The following is a 23,485-nucleotide window of genomic DNA, read 5'->3' on the forward strand; positions in this document are numbered from 1 at the left end:
AAAAACCACACTGAGGATATTAATGCCTAAGATATTATTAGACAGTGCCTGTCCCATTCCCGTTCTTACCGTTTTTCCTATGCATTTGCCACTGTCAGTGACAGGACACTACAGGAGATGGCTCTTTAGTCTGACCTGGAATGGTCATTCTTACTGACTGAAAGTTTAATGCACTGCGAATTGCAGTGTAATATTGAATACTTTATTTGTTCATAAGGACAAAAGTATAAAAGCGCTATTTTGTTCTGAGTGATGAATTTTTACAGTTTTGAAAAGGCAGTTTTATTAATCAATCTTCTCCATGAACAGTTGAAAATTACTTACTTTAGCAGGGTATCGAAACAGTTTCACAAATCCAAAATCATCTCCTGTGGCTAATACTTTACTATCACTAGTGAGGCATGAAGCAGTTACATCTGTGACTTCACCAATTATTGGCCAGATTCCTTCACAGCAAGAGCCCAAAACACTTGTCCATGATGCCCAGCCAATCTTTTCTACCTACAAAAACAACTTGTTTGAGACAGAGCATGCTTCTTCCCAGGCAGTCTTCTTCCATACCTGATTTCAAGAAAAAGTCCTTGCACTGAAAGATACATCACATCTAAAAGATAATATTTTTAACATGTTAACCATTTATTTTCTGACTATTCAGGATTTCATTCGAGACCCTTAATTTTACCTCTATTAACTTCCAGTTCCAAAACATCTAGAAGCATTTAAAAAAATTTGACCTTACCTGCCCTTCCAGGCTAGAGAAAACAAATTACTTTTTTCAACACTGCATTTCAATCTCATAGCAAATACAATTTGAAAATTATCCATTTTCACTCTCTGCCCTATGACACTGCTCTGTGTCTGAGAAAACAAATCAATATTATAGCTACAATATACTACACTTGCCTATGTATATTATGAATACTATATTGCATTGTTATGTAAAGAGAGACTTGATGTCTTCCACAGCAAGGTTAGGGCTAAGTAATCTGCAATAGGTTTTCAAAGGTGTTTAGGTACCAAAAGAGCCATACAGAAGTCCGGTGAGATTTTCATGAGTAAGTCAGCCAAATGTCCATTTCTTAACAGAAGAGACAGATGTGATATCCCCTATGTATTTTATCATTCTGGTTACATTATCTAATTGAACAGGCTGCAAAAAAGGATGAAGGACAGCAAATGCCTAAACAGAAGCTTTTTCAACAGACCAGTTAAAATTATAGTTTACACATCACTCCCTCTTATGTGGTATAGGTGGTTGTATCATAACTCTAATTTGCAAACAAGTTAAGAAGGCAGTCTATTTCCTCACCTCCAAACTAGGAATTGTCTGTTTTTTCCCACGAGGAGCTTCAAAAAACAACTGCTCTTTAGCACCAGTGTTGACTTGCAAGAGCTTCCCTATAAAACATATTACATATTGTATATTAACATTAAACAGAAGATTCCATTTTACAAAAAAAAAAAAAAAAAAAAAAAAAAAAAAAAAAAAAAAGAGTTACTTCGAAATTTTTGTTGCTAACAGCATTACACAAATTATTTGTTTCCATTGGAAAAAGTTGCATACATAAACAGTGGATCTGGAAGTATGGGCTTCTGAAGATCTGAGTCCTTTGACCCCTTAGATTCACAGTCTTCCCTCCTCTCTTTGAAAACTGTAATAATGCATCACTCCTGTTTATGGTTGTCCCATCAGATAGTAGACAAAATGTACTGGGTCTAATTCAGAGCTTGTTTGTGACAACTGGCTGACCAGTATGCATGCGCTCTTGGGACTGAGAAGTACATATGCTGCCTGGCCAATGGCTGCTTCCAAGCAGCTGACTTCTGCTTGCCTTTATACTACTTCTTTTCTGAGGGAAATTCTCATTAATGTTTCTGTCCTCTTCCTGTTTTCAAAATTCTCAGAGGAAGATAACTTATAACCCTTCTTCAAATTAAATTGGACTATTTCAAAAGTGATTATGTAGAGGAAGAAGAGCAGGAACTAACAGATTGCACAATTGCACTGCCTTGTTTTTGTATGAAACAGGACTAAAGTTAATATTTAAATTAATCACGTATTAAGACCCAGGAAGACAGGAAATCCAGTCTTTCTGCTACTTTTGACAACAAGGATACATATTCCTGAGCTACAGATGCAACTGCATTATGCAGTACATTATTCAAGAAGTAGAAGTCAAACAATAACCAAACCAATCTATAGAAACAATTTATTTTACTCCAAATTGCACAACTTCTAAATACATAAATAGTAGTAAAAATCATGTTTTTATATTTATTCAGATGCTGTGAGCATATTCAGAAACTAAAGAAACAAATCTGTAAGTGATACCATAAATTCATACTGTAGATGTACTGTATTTAGTCTATAATGTAATCAATCGCAGTAGATTTTTAGAATGAATGCTACCTACCTCTTACGTCCCAGTCCATGTGTGTGATGTAGCTGGAGGCTCCCTTGCAAATTCCTACTCGTTTACTGCTCATTACATTGTAAATATCTACAAAGTTGTCACAGGATGCCACAGCTAAGTACTTCCCAGCCCCTAAAAACACATCAGCAGAAACACAAGACATTTTCAAAAACTGTAGTGCTCTGTATATTAAACACAAGTACATTCTGGAATTTAGCTATGTGCAACTCAGACTTCTTTGAAATAAGCTTGCTAATTTATACATAGTACCCGACAGACTAATGTTCATACCACATAATCAAAATCAGTATGAAATATACAACCATTACATCATTACATCTTCAAACAATAAAAACCATTTGATGAAATTTTAAACATTTATTGCACTCAGAAAGTGGTAAGGCTTAGGCAACCAGAAAGTAATGTTGCATGAGAACTGGAATCAGTAATTTGCATCAAATTTCTCCTACAGAAGAGTATTTTCACTGAAGTAGTCTTATTAGTTTAGGCCATACATTTGAGTTCCTAAATAAGAGCTGTACTGCTTGAAAAAAACTAGCCTCACTGGGAGTGCTAAGCACTGTAGGGGCAAAAGAAGAAAAAAGATAACACTAGAACTTTCTGACACATCAGTTTCAAGTATTCTCATTAGCTAACAGTAACCTCAGTGAAGAGCCAAACTTATGCAGCTCATAAAGTGGAACCCTAGGGACCTAGAGAGGCTGCTGGATGTTCATGACTTCAAATTGACTGTTGCATTCAGGAGGTTACTATGAGCAAACCTATTCCAACAATCTCATCCTTAAATGAGCAACATAGGACTTCACACCTAATATTTTTCAAAATGTTAATATTAGTCTTGCTGACTTATTTGTTACATGTAAAAGAGTACTACAAATCTCTACGTCTTTTATGTTTTAAAGGTTATAAAGCTTGCTTGAACAACCTTGATATAAAAATCTTCATTTTAAATCACTTACCAGGAGAAAATCTGATCTCTGAAATAACATCTTTCCTGTGCTGGAAAGAGACTAGATCCTCCAGGGTATCTGCGTTAACTATCAAAAAACTTCCATCGTTGAGACCAACAGCTAATGCTTTTCCATCAGGAGAAAAGCAGCAACATCTACCTCCTATAAGGAATATAGAAATGGCATTCAGGTACATTTACAGTGCAAAATTCCTCTTTTAGATTTATTTTTCCAGTAGTAAAGGAAAGCTATTCTTATAGTACATAGTCTAATGAAATTTTTTAGATGCTGCCAGGATCATTTCCAAGCTCTACCTCTGCGACAGCACACAGAAGCTATTGGCAAACCGACAAGTACACAACCCCAGCATCTTAGATTACATTTATTTGCATATTAATTGACATATGTTCTACATTAGTAATTCAGATTAATCACTATTGTCTATATATTTTTAATTTGCTCTCCTTCTTAGTATCTGGTGCCAGTTGTTTGTTACCATTTGCTCTGGTAAGGAGAACACAGCTGGAAAAGACCTTCTGGACTCACAGAATCCAGTCATTTGCTATCATGGTCACTATGTCATATAATCCTTTTAATAAACATGTCAAATTTCATTTGAAAAACAGTTTAATTTCCAATCTAAATTTATTTATGGTTAGCTTATATAGACTTGTTTCCATATCAGAATTTTCCATTAGCAGAAATATCTTTCCCCACTATTTGTTCCTCTGATTAACTTGTAGACAGTAATCCTTTATTTAGCTGATTCCACCACAAAGCTTCTCATTCATTATCCTGTAGCTCCTCTTTCTCCATACTCAACTTTCAGTTTAACTTTTTTCAGCTGAACACAGATGAGAAGTGTACACCAAAAATATTCTGATTAGTCTCTTATAAAGTACATGAATACTTCAATATGTCCTGGGAAAAATACCTCACTATCACATGTAATTGTCATCCTGTGATCAGCTAGAACATCCTAAGCCTTCTGCTCCTCAGTTACTCTTCAGCTACACCGATCTTTTTCTTACAGTCATCGAGTCTTGCCTTTTTAAATTACCAAATATTATCTCATTTCCATTACTACAGTGTGCAGAAGTATCCAGTTCTTTCTGTACAGTACACAGGTGCTTTTTAAGATTGCCAAAGCATCTCAAAATGTGTCTAATCAGCAAATTAAGTCATCGCAGTCCTTATTTTTCTGCCAAAACTACTCTTAAAATATTAAGAAATATCAGCTTTAATACTTGAGCAGACTTCACCAACTTGAAACTTTTTTGTTTAATCCCTGCTTGTGACAGCTCATGACTCTTCTTACATTTACTTTATCAATCAAAATCATCTTCAACTAAGCTTCCTATAAGGTTTGGATCAAAATGCTTTACTGAACGCCAAACAGATAAAGCCTATTTTATTCCTTTGTCTAGCAAAGCATATATATCATTAAAAGCTTGTTAAGGCCAGTCTGGTGTAATCCTAAAAAAGTCTCCTTATACAATGTCACTTACAACAGATTTTCCATCTGTCAAAATAGAATTTAGTTATATAGTATACAACGAGTAAGAATTTTATGACTGTTGCCTTTCCTTGACATTCCAGATTCTTCTGACATTCACAAAGAAGATAAATGCAACATTACTTCTAAGATTTCTTTCAAAAATTTCTAGATTCCTCCACTGTTCAAAATTGCTTGCAATACTATAAGCAACATGGCAGATTTATGTAATTGGCTCAACTTTTATTGTAAATTCACTGACTTAAATACGTTACAACTGCAAATAATCTTAGAACAGTATTACATAGAAATCTTTCATACAGATTCATTAGCTTAAGGGCTACATAACATGTGAACATAGCATTGATAAAATAATTTGAGCAAAGAAAGGAATTTATTCAGTCTTGCTTTTGAAAGATTCATAATGCTAGTAAAAGTCAACTGAATTCAGGTAAATATTTTTTCATACTAAGCATCTTACCCTTCTTCAGTTTGCGAACAGCTAACATACAATGGCTGGGAGATAAATCCCATATTCTTAACGTTTTGTCATCACTTACAGTGGCACAAATAGGTAAATGAGGATGAGTAGCTAGACCCCAAACTTCCCCCTCCATGTGACCCTGAAAAAACACAATGAATCAGATGATTTTGTATTTTAAACTGAAATATGAAACAATACATTTAAGGAAGTTAAAAAAAAAAACTAGAGAGAGAACATGCATATCTTTAAAGGACAATAAAGAAATATGTGAATAGAAATATAGAACACCTGAAAAAAATCTCACCCTGCTACTTACAGTAAAAGTGCAAATTATAGTAATTAGTACTAGAGAAAACTTTTCCCTGAGAAGTAATCCTCACACGCATCTATTTCAATGACATAGATAGTGGGATCAAGTGCACCCTCAGCAAGTTTGCAGATGACACCAAGCTGAGTGGTGCAGTTGACACTCCTGAGGGACGGGATGCCATCCAGAGGGACCTGGACAAGCTTGAGAAGTGGGCCCACATGAACCTCATGAGGTTCAACAAGGCCAAGTGCAAGGTCCTGCACTTGGGTCGGGACAACATCCAGTATCAATACAGGCTCAGGGATGAAGGGGTTGAGAGCAGCCCTGTGGAGAAGGACTTGAGGGTACCAGTGGATAAAAAGCCAGACATGACCCAGCAATGTGCACTCGCAGGTCAGAAAGCCAATCGTATCCTGGGCTGCATCAAAAGAAGCATGGCCAGAAGGTTGAGGGAGGTGATTCTGCCCCTCTACTCTGCTCTGGTGAGACCCCACCTGGAGTACTGTATCCAGCTCTGGAGTCCTCAGCACAGGAAAGACATGGACTTGTTGGAGCAGGTCCAGAGGAGGGCCACAAAAATGAGCAGAGGGATGGAACACCTCTCCTATGAGGAAAGGCTGAGAGCTGGGGTTGTTCAGCCTGGAGAAGAGAAGGCTCTGGGAAGACCTTATTGTGGCCTTTCAGTACTTAAAGGGGGGCTGTAAGGAAGATGGGAACAAACTTTTAAGTAGGGCCTGTTGCAACAGGACAAGGGGTAATGGTTTTAAGCTAAAAGAGGGTAGATTTAGACTAGATACAAGGAAGAAATTTTTTACAATGAGGGTGGTGAAACACTGGCACAGGTTTCCCAGAGAGGTGGCAGATGCCCCATCCCTGGAAACATTCAAGGTCAGGTTGGATGAGGCTCTGAGCAACCTGATCTAGGTGAAGATGTCCCTGCTCACTGCAGAGGGGTTGGACTAGATGACCTTTAAAGGTCCCTTCCAACCCAATCTATTCTATGATTCTGTGATCTAGATTTTTTCTTTACCTTAGGTTCTAATATATTCTTTAAAAAAATCTAGTTCTTTACATATTGCATTGGCCACTCAGAAGTGTGAATTAGAGATCCACAGATTTTTATTTAAGTATGAAAGAAAATCATATGATGATACAATGTAAAATATCTGTTTTGTAGTCAGGCTTAAGAAGTGCAGTCTGTTTAGTGTGGCAAAGAAAACAGAAATGTTTTTTACATAATTACAAAGAAAATCTAAAAATAAACCTCAAGGAGTCAACTTTTAAAAATAGTAAGAGTAATTAGTACTCAAAAAAGTTAATAAGGAATTTGGTGGAGGATCCACTGTTTCACACACCTTTTTTTTTTTTTTTTTTTTTAAAACAGAAATATGATCTTGGTCTGTTTGAAAGGATGAACTTGTTGAACAAATTAGTACATGAATTTCTGTGACCTGTTTTGCTCATTAAAGAGTCATAATGGTCTAGCCTAGCAGTAAAAATCTGTGAAGTGATAGTAACTTGCTAACTTCATTAGTAAATAAAATGCTTGTTAATTCACAACAGTCTTTACTTGAAAAATAAAGTAGTGTTTGTGGTATGGAATATTTGACTTATATTTAACAGGTACCTGAACCAGCAGAGTTATTGGTCCACTTTTATCCACCTCCAATATTTCACCATTCTTTGTGCCCACTAAAATATGACCATGTCCTAAAGATATGGCACGTATAGAAGGATTATCTTCTAAGAGGAGACCTAGAACATTAAAATGTTAGAAGACAGATATTCTCAACTATGCCTTAAAGAGGGCTTTTCACACATATGCATGTTACATTCTCATTGTAGAAAAATATACTCAGCAGTAAACAAGTAAAAACATATTCCTGCATGGAAGAACTTATATGCTTGTATTCATTTGGGAGTATTTAGCAATTACCCAACTGACACTAATCTTTCTTCTCAACTGAGTATCTCTAAAGTTTAATCAGCTTGACTCACTGGCAATCTTAGTGAAAAACTGTGCGTGTGAAGTATCATGTATACTACTATATTGCTAGCATTTATGGTACCTTCAAATCTAGCTTTTTATTAAACAGATATGAAAGTGAGATACTCTGTAGTAGAATGTTTTAGTTAATGGGCGTTTCCATTCATGATTTTTGAAAATCAAACCATATACACTAGAACACAGCAAATGTAATTTTAGGGGGCAGGGGGAGGTAGAAAAGGCTATCCAGAATGTCAAATAGGGAAAACTGTACATCAGCACTAAGATCAAGAATAAATGGAAGAAACAGGAATAATAGGAATGAAAATGTTCTTAAATAATTTCAAAAGACATATGCATTTACAGAAAATTAAGTCACAAAATGTACTAATACCTCACAAAACTAACCACAATGCTGAATTCCATTCCTCGTCCAAAACAAAAAAGGTCAGACAAGATACTTCATGATTATAAATGTAATAGGCTTTTTGGTTGCCACTTAAAAAAAAAAATCACCTGGGTGGTAAGAGATTCAAGGTTAAATCGATTAATTCAGGCAGATAATAAGGTAAATATTATGATCTGCACCCACCAAATGTGCAAAGAGACACTACAACATACCATTCCCCTTCCAACAGAAAAATGACTTATTTAGAATCAATAAAGCTTTAAAAAATTCATTTTTAGTATTTGTTATGTCAAATGTGGATTTCCTTCCATTGGGCAAAGCAATTCCACAGGAAGAGTTTACTAAACAAAGTATTTTAAATAGAGTAAAAAAAATAGGATAAAGTCTGTGTTACCTTTAGACCCAGGGGCCAAAGCAGCCCTTTTGATGGCATAGGTTTTGAGACAACGTTCAAAGGTATCGTCCCACAGAGCTACTACACCATCCTTTCCTCCAGTGACAAATCCCTGGAAAAAAAACAAACAAAAGCCCCCCCAACAATGAAACAAAAAAAAAAAAAAACCAAAAAAATCACAAGTTATAATCAATTATTATCTTTCCTTAAATTTTCAGTGATCTCTGCCCATACTGAAAATGGATTTTATACAACACTGTAATGCAAAGAACTACAGAGGTTAGAGATTAAAAGATCAGGAGCAACAAAATGATTGAATTCTCCTTCTGACGAAGGCAGCACAGTTCTGTACAGTCCACGTACACAAGCTGGATTTAAAAGTTCTAGCCAATAAGCTTCTACCATACTAGAAAAATAATTTAACTGAAATACTGAAATGTTTTTCTTATTTAGCCTCAATATCCCTTTGGCATTTCACCTCATTACTCCAAGCCAAACTTACTGCCACTGACAAAAATTTGATTAGTGCTTAAATTGTTCAAATATATGCATATTTGTGCCATTCTGTCCTCAAAAATTATTTACAGCTATTTAATGAAGCAACAGGTATACTTAATACTGAAATTATTAGTACTTTCCTTTGGAGAACTTAGTTCTTGCAATATGAATAACACATGCTTTGTCCAAAGCTACTATACTGAAACTCAAATATTAGAAGGTGGAGTAACTTGGTCTAACCTAGAAAACCACAAAAATATACATAACTTCAAACATAGAAGTAATCTAACTGTAACACCCATTCACATTTAAGCACATGCTTAAAGGCTTTCCTGAGTCAAAAGAAGTTAAGAATCAGGAGAGAGTACTTAGTGATCTACAGACTGAATGCTTCTACTAGTAGATGGCAATTACAGCACAAAAGAGTAAGAGTATGATCTTCTTGCTCTCTCAGAAGCTCACATATTCCATTAATCTTATGGATACTTAAATCAAAAAGTACTTTTGAAAAGTACTTAAATCAAAAAGTACTTTTGGTCATGAAAATTACCGAATAAGATGTCACTGGACTGGGTTTCAGAAACAGCATGCTACATAACAAGAATTAGAAACATGCATAAAACACTATTTTTAATCTGGACCTCACAAGGCTTTTCTGTAATGGAAATAAAGCCATGGATTCCTGAGTTTGGGAAAGGCCTAACTTAATAGACTTTTTTGTCCAGACATCAAAAAACAATGAGCAGTTTATTTACTTTTTCCAATGCGTGCATGCTGAACACAGGACCATCATGTGCTTTAACAGTTTTTATGAGAAACACATCTCTCCAAATACACACATCCCCTGTGGAAGTTCCAGAGAACGCCATCTCTTCAGTCCAGCCATATACTGCACACATCATTGTATCGGTTCTTCCCAACGCACCTATGCAGCCCTTTCTCCCAATTAGTCCTCCGCCTGGTTCAAACCAAAAACATGTCATCAGATGTTTGCTTAGAATTATTTTCCAAAAACTATACAACTTTACCTAGAGCAACAAGTCCTCTTCTTCTGCTTCACCCATGCTCCCCAAAAAATTGAGCCTGAGAAGAGTTCTCACAAAATAAAATTTTTGTAGTATTTGGCATCTTTCAAGGAAAAAAACCCTTACTTTTAACTTACTACTTGAATCTGGATTTGAATATGTACATATATCCACATAGACATGCAAAGAGAAAGTGCATTTGTAAACTTGCATCTAAACAAAAACTTAACATCTACCACACAGTTCATAGAAATTCCTAATGAAATTAACTTGAAAGAAAATAAAGAGTTTAAATCTTGACATCCCATCCTTTTCATGATATGTTTTCAGTGAGAGGATTTCTAATTTTTAGAGGTTTGCTATATTGGCCCATAGAGAATAGAAACGTTACAACTATACAAATTTTAAAATTGTTTAAAATACCATGTCTAAAATCTTTTGACAGGTATAACACATAGTAACTTCTGTCTAGAAAGTCAGATTTCTATTTTCACAATCCTCAGAGAAACTTCATGTGTTATAACACAGAAGCCACTCAGGATCTGGCACTTCATACTGTTCTTGTGTTTACAGCGGCAAGCTCTCTGAACCTCTCTGCCATCAGCTGGCATTGATGAAAGTTTAGTCCAAAGCATATATTTTGGTGTCACTTCTCACATCAAGTGCACCTGCTCTAGTGCAGATTTCAGAGGCTTGGCATTTGTTAAGGTGCACTGATACTCCTGCTCCTCACATTAACACTGCTAGGTGTGTTTCACAGTGACTCCCTTGCCAGCGTGCCATTGCAGTTTGTAGATGAGCTGTAGCATTAGAGAAATTTGATTCCTGCTGACTGAGCAATGCCAGAGAGAAAACAGGCATTTTAAACAATTTCATTTCTTTAATCAAAATCGCCATCTCCAGGCTTTTATCATAGTTAAAATTTCTTTCTAAAAAATTTATAGTAATTCATTCAGTAAATATTCTAACACACTTTGTTCTTTCTATAGATAGCAAGCACAATTGTTAAAATTAACAATTTATACAGACTTCAACAGGTTGCTCTCAGACAATCTTGATTAATTTCTGTTGGAGCCAGAACTGAGAAAACTAGTGTCATTTTTCTTGTCAGATTTTTCTCTACAATTAATCTTTATCAGGGACTCATGTGACTTGGTGTGCATAAATTCTGCAAGAATAATTAGAACATTCTTAGCAGATAAGATAGTCTTCTGTAGCACATATATCTTTATGTATGTTTTGAGGTTTGAAACAATGAAGTTCACACTAATATCAGGGAATGGATTTTTCACTCTTCAAAATTTTTCAAGCAGATAAAGCAAGCTGCTTTATCTTGGTTTATAATTGTCAAGTTCAATGGAGGTATCTAGGCAAACTGGTCTCAACTGGCACATGTATCCTCTCTTCAAGTACTTTGTCTGAATTTTTGTACGTGGATTTTTATAACCTTACATTTATTTATATTTGTGCCTCTTTATAACATACATGTTCTAAAGGTCCTTATTCCAAAAACCGTTCTATGATTTTAGAGCAGCTCTGTAACATTTTCAGATGTGCTATGTTATTATTAGGCATAAAAACAGACAGTAGGAAATCCAGGGTCCTTTCTACTTGTGTAGTTCTAGCTCCATGGCAAATTGATCTTAAAAAGAATTCTCACTACTGCCATAATGCCAATTAACGTTATTTCTACTAGGGCAAAGCTAACTTAGAGAGATATACAGAGAAAACATTCGCCTTTAATGCACGAAACATACTGCAAGAGATGCAATATTTATACTTTAAGTAACAGAAAATGCTGTAATTATGAAAAGTTTCCTTACCTGCTCTACGCCAGAATTTCATGTGTTTAATTCCAACTGTAATCAATTTATCAGGCATATAAGGATTAATCTTAACAACAAAAATCTTATCTTTGCTTCCCCTGAAATGCAAAGCAAAATATTTTAAATAAAAATGTAACTATTCCTATTTTTAAATAGGTTTTGGGTTGGGGTTTTTTTGCTAATTTATACCTTGTCTATCTTGCTAACATTTACTTCCAAATCATTAACAATAATTTATGAGGAGGAAGAAAGCCAAAGAACTAACATACTGAGTCCTGTTCTGCTTTCATTAACCTTCATTTTCCAAAGCAGGTGAGTAATTCTGCTACTTCAGAAATCCACTAGGTGGCATTTTCTTTGCAAAAGAATATATATTTGCATTAAGTTTAGGTATACGGCATTTAGACCTCTGCAGCTCATAATGAAACTTAATGGCTTAAATAAGATTTACAACTTTACAAGTCTCTCGTTTTGAAAATAAATTGCCATTCTCACTCACCTTTTAATTTTTATTTTTTCTTGTTAGAATAACAAATGGAAGTTTCAGTTGTTTCTAAAAACATTAAAACCTGTTGTGTGTTTTAGATTTCTTATCATGCTTCTATAAAACCAAAGCCTTGCTTCAGTCCTATAGTTTGAAAAACAGCTTTCACCTATGTTTGCTCTCTATGCAAGGAAAGAAATGCTTACTAGTATTTTTTTTTTCCTTTAAAATGCAGAAGAGCCTCTAATCCCTAATTTTTGCTCCCTGTTCAAGTGGCAACTATCTTTTACCTTCTGTCATTTTCAGACCACTAAATGAACTAGTAACAAAAAACATGAACCAGTTTCAAATCCAGTATAAACTGATTAAAGTTTGATTAAAAAAAAGAATTTAGTGAGATTGGTGGGTTCAGAGAATAAGGGTATTTTAAAAAAAAAAAAAAAAAAAAAAAAAAGTGAAAGGCAGACAAATGAAAGGCCCAAACCAGTATGTTCAGAGAAGCCAAGCTAACTGGGCTTCTGACGAACAACTAGGAAGGGAGTACTCTTCTTTACCTATATCATCTATTCAGGATTTTCATTCCTCAATGGATAAGAAACTCAAAGCCCATTTAAAAAGAAAATGAGAGTAAATGTCATTGAAGAGCAACAATGAACTTAATGGATAAAAAGGAAGTTGACACTTTTTAAATTATATCTGCAGAGAATAATAAATCCCTTTCAAACCTATCTAGAACAATATTTAGAGTATACATGCTGAATCCAGACAGAGTGGGGAAAAACCCACTCACATTACTACTCTATTTAAAGCGATAGATCCTTAGAAACAAAGACAAAGGTTTCAAAAACATTACTCAGCATTAGAAATAAGATTCTATCTTGTAGATTAAAACTTTATTTAATAAACATATATGAAATAACCTGTGCAGAGTCAAAGAAACTTCCAAAATATTTAACCTTTGGGGGTTATTTAGTCCAACTTCTTGTTCAAAGCACAGCTAACTTCAAAGGTAGATCAGGCTTCTCAGGACTCAGAAAGGAAAAGGAAAGAATCTTGAAGAAAAGAGAACTGAGCAAAACAACTGCAAACTACTATCCCAAGAAAGACATGACCTCTGATGAAAAAGATCTGAAAAGCAGAGCATACATCACCATCTCTGGGAAGGCCAACAGAAGAGCATGGAGTGAGTTTTAAAGACATTATTTCAGAACACACCAAATAAATGTAAATAAACTTTGTCTTCTATGTTGTCTTTCTTCACCAGTTGAGCTGTCACTGTAATAATTCTTGTTGATTCTATCAGAGCTTCAGTTTTTTCTTCTGAATAAAGTTTTAAGGCTGTGCTAAATGTTATCGGCTGTATCACTTCAGTGATAGAAACTGCTAATTTATTAGGGAACTGTTATTCTTTAATGAATATAATTTGCTTACTGTCATTTGACAGTAAATCTAGGTACAAATTTTAAAACAAAGTTAAATTCCTACCTTACTGCTGAAAGCTTTTCTCCTTTCTTCCAGTCCCAGAGTACAATAGTGTGATTGTCATCTATTCCAACAGAAGCCAATCGTTTCCCATCCGCTACAAAAATAAATTTATGATTAAGAGAGTAGGTACATAACATTATGTTGCAATAAGAAACTTATTAAAGGATATTATAACTTCACAAATATTATAAGAAGAATGTATAAACAGGTAAATAATCGTATCACGTGTGCTTAGAGGCACGTGTGTCATCTGTTTCCTTTTAAACTTGAGCAGTCAGTTGGATGAAGTTTAGGACTTTAAGTTACCCTGTCTAAAAACTGCACTTAGATCCTCTGTGTTTGTATCAAATCCTTTGTTCAGCTAGTTGCTGACATAGTTGCACAAAAACCTTCATCACAAGTTGTACTGTGAGAATCTTCTGTTCACGCTGAAAATCCCTGTGAAGTCTTTGAGACACTCTGACACGTATCCCACATTAACCTCCAAGAAGTTATTTGCGTTCACTTGTGTTCAATAACTTTCTGACATGTATCTATCTTTGAAATCATTATGTATCCATGCCAGAATTTGGGAAATGAGATTCACATCTTGAAAAAGGAGAACCAAAGAAAGGTAAAAAGCATCAAAGACCCCAAAACTACTCATCTGTGTGATCACACATCTTTACTGTGAGGTTAGAGATCCTATCTAGTAAATCCAAACCATTAAAGAATGAATAGGAACCAGTGCAGAAATGGAAATTTAACATTGGTACAGGAATTCAATGTATGGGGTGCAAAAATCTCAAAAGATTTAACTGACAGTCTCTTACGTTAGTATCAGGTGGAGGGAGAGGCTGGGTTTCTGCCCAGAACTCCATAAGTGGACATTCTGAATTTATCAGTGTGATACCCAATTGGCTTGCAGGATTTAATTTAAAAAAAAAAAAAAAAAAAAAAAGCGCACACACCTGATCAATTTGCTCAAAAATTTCCTTACACAGTTGTAATGCAGACACAACACTCAAGATCTGTGTGCCTGCTTCATATAACCAAAAGAAATTTCAAAGTGATCAGCTCAGCTATTAAACAGCACAGAACCTGTTCTTGCATTTCCCGATGTGCAAGACTCCACAGGAGCTCTTTTTAATGAATGATCACTTTAAGACAGCCTCTCTCATTTGACATCGATCACCGGAGAATATTTTTAATACAGAATCTTCAGTGTAAAGGAATTCCGAGTTGCTCATTAGACCTGATTAGCTTGTATTTTCATACAGAAAAGGAAAATTGTATATAAATAAATAAATAAATACTTATTACCTGAAAAATCAACAGCACAAACACCATACTGGTGATAGCCCTTTAATACTGAGAGTGGTTTTATTGTTTCTGTATCCCAAATGTGTATTGAGGAATCTCGACCAACCTGAAAGTATACACATTTATAACCATTTCTTTTCATTTCTCAGTTATTTCACACAGCTGTTTAAAAGTACAATATTGACAAATACTTTTTAAAGTATTTGAAAAAATTTACAGTGATAAAATTTTTCTACTATTACTTCTGTCTGACTAGCAGTATATTATTCCTTCTCCTGCTTTACAAATACCACTCCCCAGATGGCTCTTTCTTCCCTCCAAAGAACTTCGGCACATTAATCACAATTAACAAGAGTCCTCCTGGGAGGGGGTGCAGGGAGGGGGGGGAGCCCTTCATTGATTGCACTGTGGCATGTTTATTCCATCAATTCTCTATCAATCATTCCCTGTCTAAAAATAAAAGGTTATTTTTATTGCTAGTATGTAAGCTACTCTGTTTGAGAAATCAAGGTGACTTCTGTTGCTTTCTGGTGTCATTACAATTGCCTACAAGTCAGATTCTAATGCATTGATACCTGTGGAGTAATCTCCACTAGAATGGCACTAATGTATGTAACTAGATCTTGGTAAGAAATGGAATATAGCTTATTCTTTTCAACTACGTACAAGCATTATTAGTCAATATTTACAAGATTATTAGCTATACCAAAGGTTTTGCACCTCCGTACACAAAAAAGGGCTGCAAAAGCAGAAGAACGCTCTCCTGTGTTTAAGACCAGGGGCAGGACTCAAGAAAACTAGAATCTATTTCTGGTTTTGCCACAAACTTAACATGTTACGTTTGCAAAGCTTTTCATAACGTCTACTATCAGGAAAATCTGAACCAGTGTTGCATGGGGAATTTGATTACTGCATTACTTAATTTCTGCAGGTAACGTAGTATACAACAGTATATAATGTGTATATATAAAACAGTATATAAAATGTGTATATATAAAACAGTATATAATGGAGTGTATCTTTCTGTTGATAGCATAAAGTATTTTAAAATATAGTAAATCCAGGCACATTTTTTATTCATAGTCTTTACTACTCCAAAATGAAATAGAATACATTCTCCCATTCAGGGCTTTAATCTCTAAATTGACCTGCAAATTTATGTTAATCTCAAACATTTTTACACAAATTAAGGGCATTATAAGCAAAAGTTTATTTCTATTAAAAATTTCAGTTCACATGTTCTCCAATTTATTTATTAATAATAACAACAACGACGACGACAATAATTATAATAAGAATTAAAAATCCCTGAAACATCATATCAAACCTTCAAGTCCTGGTGTAAACATTTATGGGAAAAGTTGTTTGTCAGAAAACACGAGTTTAAAAATTTTACCTAAAATTACTGTCTGGTGAAAGATAAAATGAGCTATTATAAATACTTTAGCAACATACATACCTGTGCTGCATGTACAAACTCTAAATAGTTTGGCTATAGGTGATAACCAAAAACATAATGTATGAAATTGAAATGCCAGAATGTAATAACATTACATTCATTCTGCTAACTTGATGTTATGTAACAATACGTGAATTTATAATATAATACAATAATACATTTCCTCCACTTGTTATCATGAAGAAGCAACATAATGCTGAATAAAAAATATGAAACTATTCTTAAATGAAAAAGAGGTTCAAAAAAACCTATCAACTAAAGAGTCTTATCAGAATTAATATAAAGAACTGGAAAAACACTTATGTTGCAGTTTTTTAACATGATTCCATCTGCAACAGAAATGTAGTCCTTCACCTGAATAAGTGTAGAATGGACTTCCTTCCTCCAAAACAGGCTTTTCTAAATTCAGTAGTAACAACTTCAGATTCTTATTGTAGATAAACACGCATCCTACCTGGCCTGTTGCCACATAGTCCTTTAAAGGATGAATAGCAAGGCAAAGAATGTCATCATCATGACCTAGATAAAAGCGCTGTGTGTTCTGCTGTCGATTGTACACCACTCCCACTGCTGCAACATGGTATACAATTTCACCCGTCTGAGTGTAAAATAAATTGCTTCGACAGTCGTAACCCCTGTAACTAATTAAGGAAAAAAAGTTTTTTCATCAAGGTCATAACCATATTATATACTGAAACTTTGAGATAAAATTATGCAAGATGCATTTTGCACATGTAAAAAATCAGATTACTTACCAATTACTGTTTTGGTGTTTTAAGATTATTAACGTATTTTCCCAAAGGAACACCAATTCATCAATGTCATTTACTATTCAGACATCAGTACCACTAACATTAGTTTGAAAGTGGCTGCTATTTAATAGTTACTCTCCACAACTAGTTTAGAAGAGGAAGTAATAGCTAGTAATTTTTCCAGACCACATGGAGAATTCAGGCATGCAACATGTAATTAAATCAAATAGCCAAAACTAATACTTTGGACATTTTCTATCTCTTACTGCTCAAAAATCAGGCAGCAAAAGTTTCAACAAGAATATGGGCAACAGAGATATCATAAAACTAAAAGTTTCTGGAAACTTGCTAACAGAAAACAAATGCATAAATTTTATTCCATATCAGTTTCTTTTTTGAAGGAAAACCTGTCTCCTTTCTGTACTGATACAGCAACTGGCATGAGTAGGCAAATTCCCAACTGAGGTCTGTATGCGCTATCACAGTATACACATTTCTTCCTAGGTGTGATTAAGATGCAGTACCCCATAAAAACCAAAGGTGGCATTTTCAAAAAGGATAGGGTCCTACTTTCAGAAGTAATTTAAGGGGCTCAGAAACCTAAAAAACATTAAACAAACAAGAAAGTCTTAAATTAGTTTTTTTAATTATGCTATCCCTGGCAGTCAACGGAGATAACATTTTAAAATGCATAACTTCAAATTTATTCATTCCTTTCTTCTGATATAAACAATACTACATATACTCCTGACACATCCTGTTTCTATGCTATTAATTCCCCAGCTAACCTCTTTCTGTTCCTTCTTCTGTTCTTACAGATCATCACTAAATCAACTTTTTAATTATTTTACAAAGATGCAGGCAAAATCTGGTTACATTTCTAAATATATAGTTAAATTTACAGGAAGGGAATGACACTTGAATGTGTTTGAATTGGCCATGAATTATCTTTATTTAGGGATCATAAGGCTCAACCTAAGTATATCTGCACCCAACTTCTAACTGAACTAGTTGAAAAAAAGCCCTGAAGATGATCAGCAAGTCATTAGTCAGCAACTAAACTTTCACTATCAGCAACTGCAAACTAACAGAAATCTCTAATGCCTATGGCATACTTCTCATGGTATTAATGTCTTTGCCCAATTAAAAGCATGTATCATCAGAAAAAATTACATTATTTTAAGAAGAAAACAAATGCAGGATCTCTTTGCAACAGTGCAGGTCTTTAAATTATCACGTAAGACAGAGATGCATCTGTACACATACCAGTAAGTGTCATACACAAAATGAATGGGATAGCATTAAGACAATTACTGCATATGAGACACTTAAAAGATTTAAATGACACAGAAATTACGCAGTCCAGGTAGAAAAGTCTTTCATAAAATTATATATAGCTTTCCTTGCATACACAGTGCAACCATATGCACTGGTCAAGTAACGAATCTTTAAGGCAGTTGACCAACTTTAGCTTAATGAGTATTATTCTGAAAACTCCAGCCATGGATCCATGTTCACGAATACTAGACCTATGCATTACTGGAAAACACCACAGCACATACCTGGAGCAGGTTTGAACACACTGTATCTCTGTCGGTCCACCTACACAACATGATCTGACATAAGTACCATTGCATATGTGATTAGAGAAAAATTGCTAAAATCATCTCACAAACTTTTTAAACAGACCAGCAGATGGTCCAGGTCCTTTCCTCCCCAGATGCACAATGCTGCATTTCCCCTTTTTGAAGTTCCTAAGATTCCTCCCTGCCCAGTTCTCTAGCCTGTCCAGGTCCCTCTTGATGGCAGCACAGCCATCTGGTGTACCAGCCACTCCTCCCATTTTTGTATTGTCTGTGACACTGTGAAGTCCAAAGCTGGGTCTCATTAGATCACGAACAAGCAAACTGAACTTCTTAAACCAGCAAAAACCGTGACAGCACAGAAATAAAAGCTTTTAAATAAGTCTCCCTCCAACCCACTGTTTAGATTGGTACTCAAAGACAGGTTCTTAACTTCAGGTTTGGTCCTAGTCCAGCAACTTTTCAGTGTCTCCTGAGATACTGTCCCTTCAAGGTCTCTAGAAAAATCTCTCTCCTTCCATTAGGTCTGAGGCTCAGCTATGTCTGCTCCCTGCTCTTCTCAAAGTGACCAACAATTTAGACTCACAATACAGGTGCAGATTCTTCAGTCATGCTTCACTCTCCCTCCACCCATATCCTTCACTAACAACTTCCCCCAGCAGCAACACATGCAGATGTTTGGAAGCTGATTTCTGCCTGACCCAACGTGCTGACTGCTTCCCCTGCCTGGCTGCACCCTTCTTTGATGTCCAGCCACTAGTTTTTAAAGGGATATAATATACAATGACCTACAGTAACTATGAAGAAAGAAAACAAAAATAACCTATCACAGTATGCAACGTCAACAGTTTAAGGACATGACAACATTCAGGGAGGGGCAGGCATTATAAAGGCAGGCACAGCGCCAAAGAAGATATCTGGACCTATCGTTCCTCTGATGTCATTTTCTTGTGCTTCACTCTGCACTGTGCTCTGTTAAAAATACTGGATTTCCTTTTCAAGTGCAGAATAATAATAAAAAATGCTGAATATGCACCCTAAATGAGAATATTTTAAAAAGCAGCTACAAAAATATGTATGCTGAAAGAAATAATGCTTTAGAAATACTGGACATTGAGCAATTTCTTACAAGCTTAGCAGTCACCTATAAAAGTAAAAAGCATTAAGATAGCAAAAGGGTCTCAGATCCTTCTACCTGCAATCCAGAAATTCAGAATTTTCCCAGTTCTTGTCATAAAAATTGCCTATATACCCTAAGTTAAGCACAGTGAAATTGAGTATGTTAATGCCATATATATCACAGGACTACCCAAAAAATCCAAAATGTATCGAGGATGCAGGAAAATAGTTCTTATTACTCATATCTTTAACTTTTTATGATCAGAAGTTTGGATTTTAGTTCACTTCCTCCAGTTATAAAAAAAAAATAGATATACAATCAGTTCTTTACAATTAAAATAAAACATATTTTGCCAAAATATCAAGCATTGCAAACAAAGACATTTGTAACCCAGTTAAACAAATCTGGTCTTTCCCACACGCCAGTTTACTAACTCCCTGACTATATAGGTACTTTTCACCAAAAGGCTAAAGTGATGGGCTTAGACAGTCCAAGCAGAGATGAAGAGAAGCATGTTTCAGTGTAGATATTCCCTGAGAATATGCTACACAGTTCCAAAATACTTACATCTCCATATTATTAAACCAATTTAGAACTGAGATTATTAGCTAATCTCAAAAAAAGCACGAAGAGAAACAATTTATTTGCATGCAGAAAACAAACCACAGAAGTAATTTACAAGGCATCTTGATTAGCAACTAGAAACTAAATAATAATGAAAGCAATCTTTGCATCATAGTTACTGGATAATATATAACAAGGCACAATAAACATAACACTGCATTCTGCAGCAGTTGATGTTTTCAAGTGGTCTTCAGCAACAGCTAATCAAACCATCAATCCAGGACTGATTCAAGTTAATACGACAGTAACTTTCAGAAGAAAAGATAGCTACCTCAATGCTATGTAGGAAAAAATTTTGCCATTACCAACGTCGTGAAGAGCAAGGACTGGATTCAGTCTGAGATCAAGACATGTAAACGCAGGTATTCACATGTGTGTTAGATATATTAACACCTATATTTTAATCAGCAGTGTTCTAGTCAATACAGTAACGGAACCTGCAAGGCTACTCAGCTGACCAACCAGTCAGCATTTAATTTTACTTGAGCCAAATCACTCCTTATGCTCCACTGACTACTGACTGGATCTCCATTGACTGTGACAGAAGTTTAGATACACACATAAAACCCCCTACTTTTAGGCACACAATTGTAAATTCTTTAACCGGAAGCTGGATCCTACCCACAGCTGCAAGTTACACATCTATAGCCAACTAAGGGGCAACTTCACAAGTACTGTCCTTTCTGGGAAAAAGAGTCAATGTCCATAGCTTGTCTGATGCTGTAAGTGTTCCAAAATTTCTGTGTTACTCTTCAAAGTAGACATGGGAAATTTCCAAACATAGTGCAACCCTCCCCCAAAAATCTCCAGAAGAACCAAATGTCAAAATAAACATGGTTGAGGTCAGAATCTTTAGCACAAAGGTAGAGATTTTTTTTTTTTTTTTAAATACTTTTGCATGGCAATAGTGTTTTCTCAACAGGACCCACTCATAGCGTACCCTGTTCAGATGCTATTTGTAGGTATTTGTAGCCCTCTGGTAGGAATCCATGCAAGGTGTCATAAGACTCTCATTTAAGAGCATGAGAAATTCCATGTCACCTTGAAACCGTAACCAAATCTAATCTTATTATAAGGTCAGTTCAATGAATATCCTGAAACTCAAACTAGATTTTGCTTAAATCCTTTGAATATTAAAAAAATGTATCATTCTTGTGAGATAAGCAGCATAGCTTTGAGAGAATACAGGACATAAGTATTATATTTGCATCCCTATTCTCTGCCAGCAGAAATAAAGTATTATAAGCATTGAGTCTGAGAAAGGGGTTCCTCTGAGTATCTCAAAAGATGTATCCTTTTTGTGTTTCTGAACCACCACCACTGTCAAAGACATGGCAGAAAGAAAATACAGGAATAGTCAGAGGCCAAACTAGTACACCACTTTAATAACATGTTTGTGATCATGACTGCATCAGATCTCTTAGAGAAAGATGCACTTAAAGATCAACCTGTTAACAGAAGTTGCTTTCTCATCTGTATTAGTCAGTGGCTGGCTCACATACTCAGCATTATTGTTTTTATCCCCTTCCAAAACAGGAAGTAACCAGAGGTCTAAAGGATTTTTTACAGGATATGAAGAGATTTTTAAAAGTTCATCTTTCAAGGCAGTTGACAAATTCAAAACACAAAACCAACGTGCTCAAAAACAAAGAAAGGAAAAAGAGCTTCTTATTCCCCTAGTTCAAAAAAGCACCACTTTTTACACTTTCAAGGAACATCCAAGACATTTCCATTGCAGCTAAAGAAAGATGAAGCAAAGCAGACTTCCTGAATCAGAGAATATGCCTATTACTCACTTGGATGTGGGTCACTTTAAAGTTAACAGCCTGGACATTGAGAAAAATCTGTTGTTCAGCATGGATTCTTCATTAGTTTCCTTGATTCCCATTGGGTAACCAGACAGAACTCAACTGGACATTCTACTTCTGGTCATTCCTGGATATTCTGGTCAAGCTTCACTTCTGTTGTGAAGGAAATAACAATAATCCCAAAGATCCAGGGCCCTTGCTTGTGCTACATCTTCTTCAGGATCATTTGGTTTGATTCTTAGACCAAATTTTAAAGACTACATACAGCTACCCACCTTAATGCATTTTCTACACAGATATAAAAATCTTCAACTGAGAATTCTGGAGTGTCAAAAATAGAAATAAAAACCCCAACTCTGTACCAAGCTTCCCAGTTGTCATTATTTCCAAAGCTATTCCTCAGACTCCATGTCTTCTACAGACAAAATTGCTGAGTTGAATTATTAACTATTCTTAGCCAATTAATTTATTAAGCATTCCATGTGGAGCCCTTCTAAAATTGTTTACATGTCATTATAAAGATAGACAGTATCAGCAACTTATCTGTGCATTTAGTCATCTCTAAAAAGAAGTTGTATTCCTGCAAAGAGTTATCTTTTGAAAGGAAAACACAGTATTACCTGATTTCCAATGCCTTAATTTAATAAAGGCTTTGGTTTTGCTTTGTATCAAGGGAATTTATATGTCTGATCATTATTCTAATGTAGTAACATCTACTGCCAGTTTGCTTTAAAACACCACATCTTTGTCCTGATGAAAAAGCCTTCACTTGTGAAGAGTTATGGGAGACTACCAACCCTAGAGACAAAATCATAAGATTTCAAGGATGCATCTGAAAGTCATTTTGTTCCTCAAATTAGCACCAAAAAAGAGAATGAAACTGAATTTTAACACACTTATAGGACCTATTAAGAATTAAATTTAATTCCTAAACTAGAAGAGGAACGTGTAAATTGTTTCAGATTAGGTACAGTTTATACTTTTTTTTAATAAAACACTGATAGAAACACCACTTAGTACAGAACCCAGTCATCTTCAACTACACCAAGTTTCCG

The 23,485-nt window shown here is 35.2% G+C and overlaps 1 protein-coding gene across 10 annotated transcripts in view; it reads right to left on the reverse strand.

Annotated features, from left to right (window-relative positions):
- The window catches only part of EML5 (EMAP like 5), a 120,418-nt gene that overhangs the window by 46,478 nt on the left and 50,455 nt on the right, over positions 1-23,485 (reverse strand). For 9 of the 10 annotated variants that reach the window (XR_012775952.1, XR_012775953.1, XM_075503401.1 and 6 more), the window contains 12 exons: positions 16,998-17,184; positions 15,085-15,190; positions 13,783-13,876; positions 11,811-11,911; positions 9,718-9,920; positions 8,465-8,576; positions 7,302-7,429; positions 5,362-5,503; positions 3,395-3,547; positions 2,415-2,546; positions 1,310-1,398; positions 325-501 (listed from right to left, as the gene is read on the reverse strand). Coding sequence is in view for 8 of the 10 variants with exons in the window: in XM_075503401.1 (XP_075359516.1) it covers positions 325-501; positions 1,310-1,398; positions 2,415-2,546; positions 3,395-3,547; positions 5,362-5,503; positions 7,302-7,429; positions 8,465-8,576; positions 9,718-9,920; positions 11,811-11,911; positions 13,783-13,876; positions 15,085-15,190; positions 16,998-17,184 (1,624 nt within the window). In the remaining 2 variants the exon portion in view is untranslated. The remainder of the gene's footprint in view (positions 1-324; positions 502-1,309; positions 1,399-2,414; positions 2,547-3,394; positions 3,548-5,361; positions 5,504-7,301; positions 7,430-8,464; positions 8,577-9,717; positions 9,921-11,810; positions 11,912-13,782; positions 13,877-15,084; positions 15,191-16,997; positions 17,185-23,485) is intronic. The other variant, XM_075503402.1, reaches the window with a different exon arrangement.

The sequence above is a fragment of the Mycteria americana genome, chromosome 5 (assembly GCF_035582795.1).
Source record: "Mycteria americana isolate JAX WOST 10 ecotype Jacksonville Zoo and Gardens chromosome 5, USCA_MyAme_1.0, whole genome shotgun sequence".
In the NCBI taxonomy this organism is placed as follows: domain Eukaryota; kingdom Metazoa; phylum Chordata; class Aves; order Ciconiiformes; family Ciconiidae; genus Mycteria; species Mycteria americana.